This window comes from Charadrius vociferus, unplaced genomic scaffold (assembly GCF_000708025.1).
Source record: "Charadrius vociferus isolate BGI_N301 unplaced genomic scaffold, ASM70802v2 scaffold332, whole genome shotgun sequence".
NCBI classification, from domain to species: domain Eukaryota; kingdom Metazoa; phylum Chordata; class Aves; order Charadriiformes; family Charadriidae; genus Charadrius; species Charadrius vociferus.
Genome location: NW_009647418.1, coordinates 2774419 through 2786091, shown reverse-complemented (window position 1 = coordinate 2786091; position 11673 = coordinate 2774419). Strand labels below are relative to the sequence as shown.

At 40.8% G+C, this 11673-nt stretch overlaps 2 protein-coding genes across 2 annotated transcripts in view; one reads left to right on the top strand and one right to left on the bottom strand.

The window, feature by feature from the left end:
• The window catches only part of MORN3 (MORN repeat containing 3), an 8853-nt gene extending 7817 nt beyond the window's left edge, over positions 1-1036 (top strand). Inside the window, exon 5 of the mRNA XM_009880288.1 lies at positions 968-1036. Within this exon, the coding sequence (XP_009878590.1) occupies positions 968-1036 (69 nt within the window). The remainder of the gene's footprint in view (positions 1-967) is intronic.
• A 3819-nt stretch (positions 1037-4855) lies between these two features.
• Positions 4856-11673, bottom strand: part of ORAI1 (ORAI calcium release-activated calcium modulator 1) — a 9153-nt gene continuing 2335 nt past the window's right edge. The window contains exon 2 of the mRNA XM_009880287.1: positions 4856-5464. Coding sequence (XP_009878589.1) covers positions 4898-5458 — 561 coding nt within the window. The 5' untranslated portion in view covers positions 5459-5464 and the 3' untranslated portion in view covers positions 4856-4897. The remainder of the gene's footprint in view (positions 5465-11673) is intronic.

Genomic DNA, 11673 nt, shown 5'->3' with positions numbered 1-11673 from the left:
GGAAGAGATTTATTTATTTCAGAATATGAAGGAAGTAACAGATAAAAGGAGAAAAATTGACTTCAGATTTTCATAAACCTTTTGCCAAATTACTGTTGCAAGCAGCTGTTAGAGAAAATTAGATGTAGGGTGAGTGTTAGAAACTGCCAAAACCAGAGATGGACGAATATTCAGCTTTCACCTGGCAAAAGGTTAAACAGTGAGGATCTGAACTTCTGCATGGGAGAAGCATCGCTGCATCTTCAGTAGCAGGTAAAAGGAGCAAAGGGTGGGGATGCACAGGACAGAAAATGGCTGAAAACCAGAGAGCAATTTTCACAAGCTTTGAAGGAATCCAGTACGTAGGTGATGGGGATGCATCACGGCAGAATTTCAACATAACCACAGAGGCAGGGAAAGACACAACATGATAGACTTGAGATATTTGCTATTGTAATTATTGGAGCCAAGGCTTCAGAAACTGTAACAAAATAAATGAGAAAAAGACCGGATGTGTTCTGCCTGGGAGAACACCACACACACAAACCCCCCAGAAAGCATCAGGACATAAAGCAGGTCAGAGTAAGATGACCAGTTCCTGGCAGGGCTTTGGCACTTCCCTCTCAAGAATCTGCACGCAGGTGGCTCCAGACTCCTGCTTTCGTGTGACATTCGATGCTCACTTGGGTGACTGCAATTACTTACCTTTTGAAACAATAGGCGAGACCCAACAGGCTACAAATCAAAACCAGTTTTGTCTAAGAATGCATTAAAGGAGAATCAGTTCACTCCACACAGCTATTTTGAGATGAAGTGACATTCAACATACTGATAGCAATGTTTCAAAAACAGTAATTGAAAGGCTGCAATATAAACTAAAGTCCTGAAACACAGGAGATTCTCTGTTAATGCTGGAGTAATCAATATCTATAAAACCTTAAGTGTATTCAATTACACTGCATAACTGATTTGTATTCTTTTTATTTAGATTGAACTGGCTGATCCAGATGGTGTTTTAGCAGAGGCCCAGGCAATGTTTGATGACAGCCAAAATTAATAACCGGATGCTGAAGGAAAAAAAAAAGAAAAAAAAAAAAGATGTGAGATAAGAACACAATCCTGGGTTACTTATTGAGTCTCAAATCCACACTGGGGTGTATCGTGTTGTGGTCTGCCTCACTTTCCCCTCAAGGCTGCCCACATATGCATACTCTGCAGGTGGCTTTGCTCAAGAGGCCTCCTCCCACCCCCCATTGTTTTGGAAAAGCAAGAAGAAAAAAAAAAAAAAAAGTAAAAAAAATAGGAAAAAGCACAAGCAGCAAAATGCTGGAAGACAGGCACAGTGACTCTTTGCCCAGCTCCTCTGGCTTATTTCTCCTGAAAAGAAATAGCACTCTGTTGGTTTCAAGGTCTTTCACATTGCCCTAGAGAAGAAGCAGGGATTCTATTATCTGCTATAAAAGCAAAGCCATACAAAAGTAGTCAAATAATCATCTCCTCCCACCTCCCCCAAATTTAGCCTGATCCATACCTGTGACCCAATATCACTTTTGAAGTTATAACAGATCATGTTTCAATTAATATTTGTATTAATGCAACTTGACTTGCTCTCTGTGCATAACATGCAGTTCTCATCCATAACTGCCGGCAACGCAGAGCACCGGATCTCAGCCAGCGCTGCCCCCAGGGCAGCCCACGCACTGGACCCCCAGCACTCAACAGGGCTGCGCGAGCATCTATGAAGCGCTGCTGAGCATCACCCACAAGCCCGAAGGAAGGTGGCACTGCAGCCAGCTGGTGAAAAACAAACTGGGAGAGTGGGTCATTAGTTCACCTGATTAATACCATGCTTCTGTACCACCTCTTGTTTATCGTTCATTTGGTCCCTTGACTCTTCGCGTTTTCTAGGCTGAAAGATAACCTACTTTTCTACTGAAGCATTCAGAGAGAGTAACAATACAAAATGCTTAGTCCCAAGATTTAAGCAGTGCTGACAGGAGGCAAAGCATGTCAGCTACATTATATTCTTTATACCTCCCTGTTTGAACATGAAATTTTATCTTCGTATTATGACCGAAATGAGTAACTGAATACATTTAAAAGACCCTTAGAAATACACAAGATTAGCACAATAGAGCTGAAGAGATAAGGGATATAGAGAAAATAAGCATATTTTAGGCCTCTAGATAAATAATCAGCAACAATTGAGTATATTTTATTTCAGTATAGTATTTTATATCTAAATAAGTGATATACAATAACCAATGTTTAAAATGCTTGAGGTAAATGCGTAATACCGTTAGTATAAATAAGGGATAAAAAACAAATTTTAAGTGCACTCTTAACGTTCAGATCCATGTGTTTGGGTCTGGTTACTGCCTCTGGCACACAGCTACAAGACTGTGCCCAAGGCATAACTTTCATGACCATTTCCACAGCTGGAAAACTAGAGAAACATACTCGATATTATGGCTTAAAGTGCAGAAAATAGTCAGAAAAGCAGCTGCAATAACAGCGCCATTAGCTCAGAACCTACCAGCTTGAGAAAGTTAAAAATAAGATTGTCCCACTAGCTTCTAATTCTGTATTTCTTAAAACAAAAAACCCCACACGTCTCTGTCACTTTGTAAAAGATCCACAAGATAAAGAGAAATTCAGCTACTTATCGTCCAGGACAGCAAGTAATTTTACAAAATAAACTTGGAAAATATATTTTCTGGACTTCCATTCAAGACAACACTGTAACTTTTAAATACACAACTTATGGACACAAGCGTAACTTTTAAGCCTGACAGCACCCTTTCAACAGTTTGCTCAAGTGTAAAGATTCAAGTCAGGTTTTCTTCCTTTACCGAGGGTTTTTAAGAGTCTTTTTCCCCCAAGACAGGAATAGTATTCCAGTAAAGGATGGGATTTTGTGCCTACTACTAAGATATCGTGTTTTGGAATGCTGCTTCATGAATGCCTTTACTAACATAATCCTTCCAGTGCTCCATGAATGAACGCCTGTGGTCACCATTCTCACCATCAGCAGACTTACATCAGTAATAGAATATACTTGAAGCATAATGTAATAGCAGAGCTAGAGAAAATCCAGTCTGACGTTTGTACGCCAGGACTTGTGAAAATGGCAAGTGGAGAGCCGTTTTGTGCTTGTGAACCAAGAACACCCCTGCAAGAATGCCACCCAAAAAACAGCCTAGCACGGATTTTTTGCATGGTTATTTTTCAGAATACCAATACACCACAGGTAACCTTGTCAACACTGGTTTCCACTGTGGTGGTGCTGACACGAGAAATCAGTCCCATTCGCTTCACAAGGCTGCTTCAGTAGTAAACACGCTCTGCCACGCTAATGCTGCAGGCACATCCTAGAGTTTGTGAATATGTCGGGATAACCTGAGATGGAAGTTGGGCGTGAGCAAACACGTTCAGCCCAGGCTCAATCAGGCACAGCTCCACCGTACTGTCACGTTCACTCCTGTCTAATTTCAAACACCCGAGTTTCTATTCCACAGTGTTAGCTACAATAGGGAGGTCAAGTTTTGTTCCATTAGACTTGAAACCTGTCTCAGTTTGTGTTCAAAAAACCCCAGCTTCTACCCATAAAAGCACAAAGCTGCTCCACAGAAGGACTGCATTCCAAAAAATTCCACTTCTGGACATAGCCAGAATGACTGAAGCAGCCCAGGACAACCGCTGCAATCTTTCTTGGACAAGCCTCTCATCTAAGAGACCAAAAAAACGATGCAGTAGCCTCACTGTAACAGACGTGTCTGAAAATAAGCAGCAATATTAATTACAAATAACCTATTTTCATAAATAAATCTACATAGAGGAAAGTAGTCTTCCAGATTCTTTGGAAGCAAAAATGTACAACAAGTTATTAAATACAACACTTCAGCAAGGAGAAGACTTTTTCTAAACAAGGAAGACCAAGGCATAGCTAATTACTTGGGAATCCAATGCAGAGAAAGCACCTTTTGCTGCTTGTATCTGAGGATTTATTAAAAATATATTTTTAATATAAAAGTACAAAATAATTACTAGTTTGGCTTGGAAAAAAACAGCAGTGGTTCTGATTTTCAAGAAAAAAAAAATTATCCAGTGATTAATTTCCATCTAGTTCCTTCTTTTTATAAAAGATTCCTAAATGGGAAACAGGCAAATCTATCTCTCCAGATAATATGTGCCAGCTCATGAGAACTTTAAAACAGTTATTGCTTTTATTTTCTTCCAAGGAAGAGTAGAGTCTCATTCCTACTCATGTGGCCACACCACATCGCAGTAAGACTAGTCATGGGTGTTTAGCGAGTTATAAAATGTGTAACTGCCATGGGAAAAAGGCGCTGGAGAAATCAGTAAAGTAATAATTACTTGGCAGCAAAACATACTGGGGAAAGTGGTGGGAAAGCTTTCACTTCTACCATCTGTCAGGCTTTCTAGAGAGAACAGCGCTAGCACTGAAACCAAGTGCTAATTGCTGCATATCCCAAGTAATTTGTATCATGCCATGCAATATGGATCGGACAAGCAGTATCTTCTAGTAAATGCCAACATCAAATAAAGAGAGGACAAAAAAGCTTCTCTATCCATCCCTAACAAATACCCAAATTTACAATGTTATTTCCATGTGTTTATACAGCCACCATTCAGCATGAACAAGAAGCAATCTAGACAGTGCTCACAAGAGAAGGGATGCACGTGCAGTGCAAGCATACCCCACCATCCATTCCTTCAGATGCCAGCCAAAATCTTATGAAAGGAACAACTTTTTTTTTTCCCTCTCTGAAGGCTTAGAACGACATTTATAATCTCTCTTTAAACAGTAATCGACAGTTCAACCAGTTCATCCACAGGGAAGTCAACATAACAAGGCAGAAGCAGAACAGTGGATTTATTTTCTTTAAGTACAGGTTTATGCAAAATGGGTAACAGCTGAGGAGATGGTATCACCTCTGTGATCCAGCTGATCCTGGAGCCGTGCAAATTCAGCAAGTTCATTCAGTTCCTGAAATTGCCTGTCTGTTTTATGGCTCACCAGTGACCTGTAGAAGTGGACTGCAAACACAATGAAAATCAATCCAAAGGGAACCATAATGGACGTTGAGGCAATGGCTGCTGCCTGTCCTGATGTGATGGTAGAACTGTTGCTCTGGAGTGGATTATCAGTTTCCTTCTTTAAAGGAAGAAACTTCACCCAACACAGTAACACCACCTCTGCAAGAAAGAGCAAAGTCCCAATAACAGTAGAAAATGCCCACGCAAGCTCAATGTGCCGATGCATACGCTCATGAGGAGATTCCTTTACAGAGTTGAGATTATGCACATTGCTAACAGCCTCTATATTTGGAAGAATGCAGGTACTTATCATGAGTGCAAAAAGGTGAACTGCAACAAGGACAGTAGTACAGGCACTGAAGGCTATCAAGAGGCCTGGAGGGTAGTCATGGTTTGCGTCTAGCTGAACTTCTACCATAGCCACCTGAAAGGAAAGAAGAGAGAGATGTAATTATCTACGTTACATATTATTTGACTATAGAGTACTTTACGTTTAAATCATGTTTCTGGAAGATCATCCGATCCAGACAAAATAATAGTCTGCATTTTAATTTCTCTTCGTGTTAATCTGCAAGATTTTTATCAGGCGCAAATTGAGGTCTGAGCAAAAACCGACCAGTATGCACAAAACCTTTTAACAGCACAACCACCTTGCCAACTCCAGCTCATCCCAACAGCTGAACTTTGTGATCAACATACTTGCACTCCTAAAGGAAAACATTTCTTCTTTCCTGTGTTATACTGTAGAGGCAATTTTTGATCTTTTACTATAGATTATAAATTATGCTGGGTATTAGGAAATGTTTTGCGTCCCATACACGTGTAGAATGAATACCATATGAAGTCTTTTGAAGTAGGTAGCTATAACATGAAAGCCTGCAAAAACAGCAGACTGCCCATCACAATTTTGATGGTCCTTTCTCTTTGAATATTTGTTTTCTAAGTTCTGAAAAGCAGGAGCCTTTCATTAGAAAGATCACCTTTCCATGGGGCTCTTAGCTATATTCTTTCACTCAAAATAAGTATTTAAGCAGACTCTAGAACACAGATTCAAAACAAAAGTCTACACAATGTCCATGGCATCCAAACAGACCTGTTAGAGGCTGGAGGAAAGACAAAGATTAGTCTTCCAGAAAAGGTAATATAGAATGCTCCCACTAGCTACTCTTACTCTGGAAGCTGTGTCTAGCCTCTTCTCTGGGCCAGCGGTGCTATCTCACAAAGATGCTCCGAAGTCCAGTCCTCCACTATCGTATGCAGCCATGCCTTTTTATAAACTCAGATCTCCAAGCATGCCTGTGCTTAAGGAGCAGAAATTGGCATGAAATAACAGCACTAGGAAACTCATAAACCCAACTCAAATATTTTTGATAAACAAAAGGAACTAGAAAGCCTTTTTAACAGTTTTTAAAACTGTCAGGTGGTTTTAAGCATGTGCAATTGATGAGTGACATGAATCCCAGCAGCTCTCTTGAAAAATAATCTGTCCTGATAAATTTGCCTTTCAGACAAAGCACAGTCCTAAAGAGGGAATAATGCAACAATGTCTCTGTTTAGTGCTCTTTCTCAAAGGAACTCACTAAATAGAAAAATATGTTTAAAATGCAGAGAAAAAAAATTAACAGCAATCTTAAATATGAACAAATATCAGGAAGATGCAGGGGCTGCCACTCAGCCCAGTTCAGACTGATCCACACCAGTCCTTTCTGCGCCTTGGCTGCCCACTCTTGATCCTTTGTTGAAATGACTCGACTTGCTAGCCCAGCGAAAGCTAACCTGGTTAAGAAGTGGTAATCTTCTGCTATCTTAGCGAGGTCAGCCGTTTCTGCAATGCCTCTGATGAACAATGAAGCTGGCACAGGCCTGTGTAACTGAGGAGGAAGCAGTTGTACCAGGACCTCAGACTCTTGGCAGCACTAAGCTATGAACTGAGAGCTCTTCTGTAACATACCAGTTTGCCCTCAAAAGACCATGAAATTGTTCATACAACCCAGTGCCTGAAACAAATCAGCTCTATTGAGTCCCATCAATACATGTTTAGCCCGTTACCACGTGCCATTATTAATGGGTTGGACAGTAATCACTCAGCCTATAGCATACATTTCCAACACCTCAACTCTCATCAAGCTGATACGAAGGAAATTTCATCAAGTATGGATGCAGGGAGACACAAAGACTAGGATCCAAAGACAGCTGCAAAAACAGTAAGAAGATTCAAACCTCACAATTTTGCAAGAACGGAGCCAAACTACACCTAGTTGCAATCCCATCTTCTTACGCTCCCAGAACCAGCATGTTCCAGGACACCGAAACTCTTAACCGCTAACACACCAAATATATTCAGCCCACCAAGGGTTTTGCTCAGACATGTTTCAACAGGCATTCAAGGCCATTGGCCAATATTTTAATTCCTTTATTGAAAGCTTTTATTGTCATGAGCCAAACTACCCAGCCTACTAGCAAACAGTTTCCAAGTGTTACACGAAACTTAACAAGAAATTATATTGATGCATATACAATTCTTTTTGAAGATTTAAAAATAGTGTTTCTCAACCATGGGAAACTTCACATTTGAGAGGATAAACATTTGGTCGTCGGGTCTCTCTACTGCAGTGTTGCTTGTTAAGTCCCAGTGCACTCGTGGGATGTTCAACTTCCTGTGTTTTTCACAGAACAATTGCAATCCTTCACCACTGAGGAGTCCTCTTCATACTTATCAATGTTTTTCTTGTAAATTTTCTGGTGCATGTCTGGACTCAAAAGCATCCAGCACTGCAAGACATTTTAATACTTTATCCCAGTACTTATTATGTTAACATAATCATGACACCGAAGAGCTTCGTAAGATAAAAATTTTATTTTCTTTTAAGAACAGATGTATTTAATTCACCAAATACTGAATACATTTTATATTTCCATTAATCAATGTCTCCATATAATAAAGATATCAAGCATCTGATTTTGAAGTTCAGCCAGAACTCTCTTAATTCCAATGTACCAGCTTTCTTGGAGGTACTGTTCTCTTTCCATTTCAACAGAGCATTACGAAGAAATCTTTTCTTCCTCTTCTTAGCCTAGCCTGAGCTAAAAAGAAATGCTAAATAATTACATTCAATGTAAATGTACCTATTTCTGATTTAGCTATAATTATATGCACGATCAAAACAAAATATTGCAAGACAGCAACTTAATTTAAGTAGCATTCAGATACTTAGACTGCTCTGTGCCTAGATAAGCACTGACAGAATCACAGGGACAACTAACTCTTAAGAGGACTTCATGTTAACATTGCTGGGTGTTGCCAGGAGTAACGACAACCATTATACACTGATGGGACAGCTGAAACCCAAGTTCAAGCTACACAAGCAAGGCTTCGGTTTACATTAGCACAGACCTGCCTTGCACAGGAAGCTTGTGTGTAGGTAGGCCCCAAATCACCTCTCAGAAGAAGAGTTTTCTGAAATCCAGCAAGACTGTAAGCTGTTACTAACACTTGTCACTATTTACCCTATGAGCAGGAATAGCGTAACTTCCTTCAGCTCAAACCACACCATACAATTACTTACTGTAATTCCAAGTGTACTCCCTCTATAAGAATAATTGTGAATAGCATCAACATCGCTTGACAGGTAGCCTAAGTACTAGTCTTCTAATGTGCAAAATAAGCTGGCAGCTGAGTAGCCATACACACTGCCAATTATTCCCAGTTTGGGATGCTAACAAGCTGTGAATAAGGCAGAAGCAGGGCAGTCGGCCATCGCAACCCTGAAGCTTTGCATATACCTCCACAAGGTTGAAAGCTGCCGGAGGGAGGCCACATACCACAAAGCACCATGGGGAGGGCAAGCTCCCAAAGGAGACTCCTAGAAAAGACCAGGACATCCCACAGGGGGTGCACATCTGGGCCAGTTTCAGCATCTTCTCTCAACTCAGTCCCTCCCACAGTAGTTTCATGGCAGCACAGCCCTGGTGCTTAACACCAAGGGAGCCTGGCATCAGGAATGACATTTGAAGTTGTCATACCTGGCTACCCTGCCAACAAGCAACATGACCTCCTGCCCACGGATGGAACCAAAGGAAAGAGCACTAGCCCCATCAACTGCTGGGCCAGGAAAGATCCTACACCAAAGTGAATAACAAATGCTAAGAGAGACAATATCCACTTGCTTTGAGAGAAAGCATTGCAATTTATCCACTTGGGAGACTACAGAGGCTAGAAAAATACTTCTGTTGACACTGAAAAGATCCCAGCTTTATAGACTCAGACCTCCAAAGGATGAGTGCAAAAGACCCCCCACTTTGAACATTCAGGGTATACTTACAGGACAGACACATAAGGTGCAGCTCCACAACACACTGACAACTCTTTGTAGACTGCAAGTCCTCCAGAAAGGGAGTTCGATGTTTTTCTTAAACCAACCAGTGACAAAATGTGATAGAAGCTATAGGGTATGTGCATAACAAACACAAGACAAGAGTTTTTCATGGGTTCACAAAGAGGACAGGAAAAAATTATGCTGAAGCTAACTAGCTGGACAGAGACACCCATAAGCAAAGAGAAAATGCACCGAGTTGCAGTTGTAGCTGACACCGGTGTAAGAAACACCCTGAAAGCAGGAGTGGGGAAAGCAACACTTCTCTTTCCCATTCATTCAGGGCTAAAGATACTTCAGAACTCACTTCAAATGGAGACTTTCTGGGAGGTTGTAGGATGTAGAATACCAGAAGGATTTCCAAGTCTACTGAAGCTGATGGAAAGTCTCGGGGGGAGGCACAGAAAAGCTCCCTTGTGCTCGCGCCTGGCAGAGTAACGCCAGCTTGACCCATAAGTGAAAAATCAGTTCATGTTTTCTGTCTCCTCAAACTGACAAAGAAGCTAATTTGGGAACCCTTTCACTAAAAACTAGAAGAAAACCTGCCAACTCTCTTCAATTGCAAGTCTCTGTTCCCTACTTCCTAGGCCAAGCTTGAGCCAGGCACCTAAAACAAAAAGCTCCATTTTTCATTATGAGGCTCCACGCCTGTTTTCAAACAGGGAAGCAAAGCATCAGAAGGTCTTCTCTCCTTTGCTCATTCTGCAATTTCAAAATGCACAGATCACAACTGCTCTTCTAAGTTATAACTTGCAAAAACAGGGCCCTGGTGAGCTCATCTGATACGATCCAAATCCATGCAAAGCCTGAACTCATAGGTACATGCAGATGTTCCATGCAGGAGAATGTTTTCCTGTGTACTCTGTTAGGTTTCTACACTGGTTCCGAAGACAGGCCCCTAAGGGCAAGTCATTGATGTCTGCACAGTATCCAATACAACATGTTTCAGCACATTCTCCTTCACCACTTTCAAAGCTTCTTTGAACACTTGCCACATGATTTCTACTGTGCAGCTACCATGCTGCAAGCATCCTGCCTTGCTGCATAATCATAGAATAACATAGGTTGGAAGACACCACAAGAAGTCATCTGGTCTAATCCCTGGCTCAAAGAAGAGCTAACTTTAACTTCAGATCATCCTACAGATATGACTGAGAGATTTACTACAGCTCTTGACAAAATCTAAGGACTCTCATGACATTACGATGTAGGACTGGAATTCTCATAAGCCTAACGAAGGTGGGCATTCAGATGTTTTCAGATAACTGAATTGGGCACACAACCATGTTAAGGCTTCTGACAGTCCTGAATTTTAAAGTCAATGCAGCCTGAAAACTACCATATTGCAAGAAATTTAATAACTTGCCCTCTAGAAGAATCTGCATTTCATTTTTAAAGTTTAATATCCTGAAATGAGTTAATTTCACTTACTTATAACGCTTCCATGTCTTATGACACCAGAGGGGCTTAAAGTTCCTCCTTTTAAATGAAAATCAAAATCGTGCATGCTCTGAAAGTTTTTGTCTCTACAAGAGCGCTTTCACAGTGCCTCTAAGAAATATTGACTCCACCACTTTGCAAGAAGTGAACCGTGATACACCAATAAAACAATTCTCACCAGCCATAACAATTAATATAAAGAACCAGTCACATACGTAGCTGCAAACAAAGCTTATAGCGCTACAGAAATACAGGAAAAGCAACTGTCCTGTTTTGTCAGTTGTTCATTTTTACCACAACAGCAGGACAGAAATGAATGATTTGCTTCAAATTTTAGCATTATTCCCCAGTTTTACAAGCTACTAAACAGTATGTTGGTCTTACTTAGGGTGGTTTTAACTCCAGCATAACACAAGCCTCAAATTTGATTCCTGTTTTAAGATAGGGGGTTTTGAAATAAGAAGTATCCTGGGAAAATAAAACATGCCAGACAAGGATCAGAAGGAAAACAAAAGGAGGAACTATAGTAAGAGCCACCCAGGTAGCAGGTCATATAGACGTTCAAGACTTTCAACACAGGAAAAAAGGTAACTGCTCTTTGTTATCACGTGTAATAGCAACAGCGGTGAACAGAGTATCTGAGAGCTTTCTGACTTAATCACATGCTTGCATCTTTTCTCTACAGCAGTGGCTGCGGATTCTGAAAAAGGAAATAAAATGCCCTATCTCAAATAAATCCGTATTATCTATGAGCTATTTATAGATGACTTCCCCTCCTCCCCTTCCCCACAAAGATGACTCTGAGCTCTGGTCAGCAGGA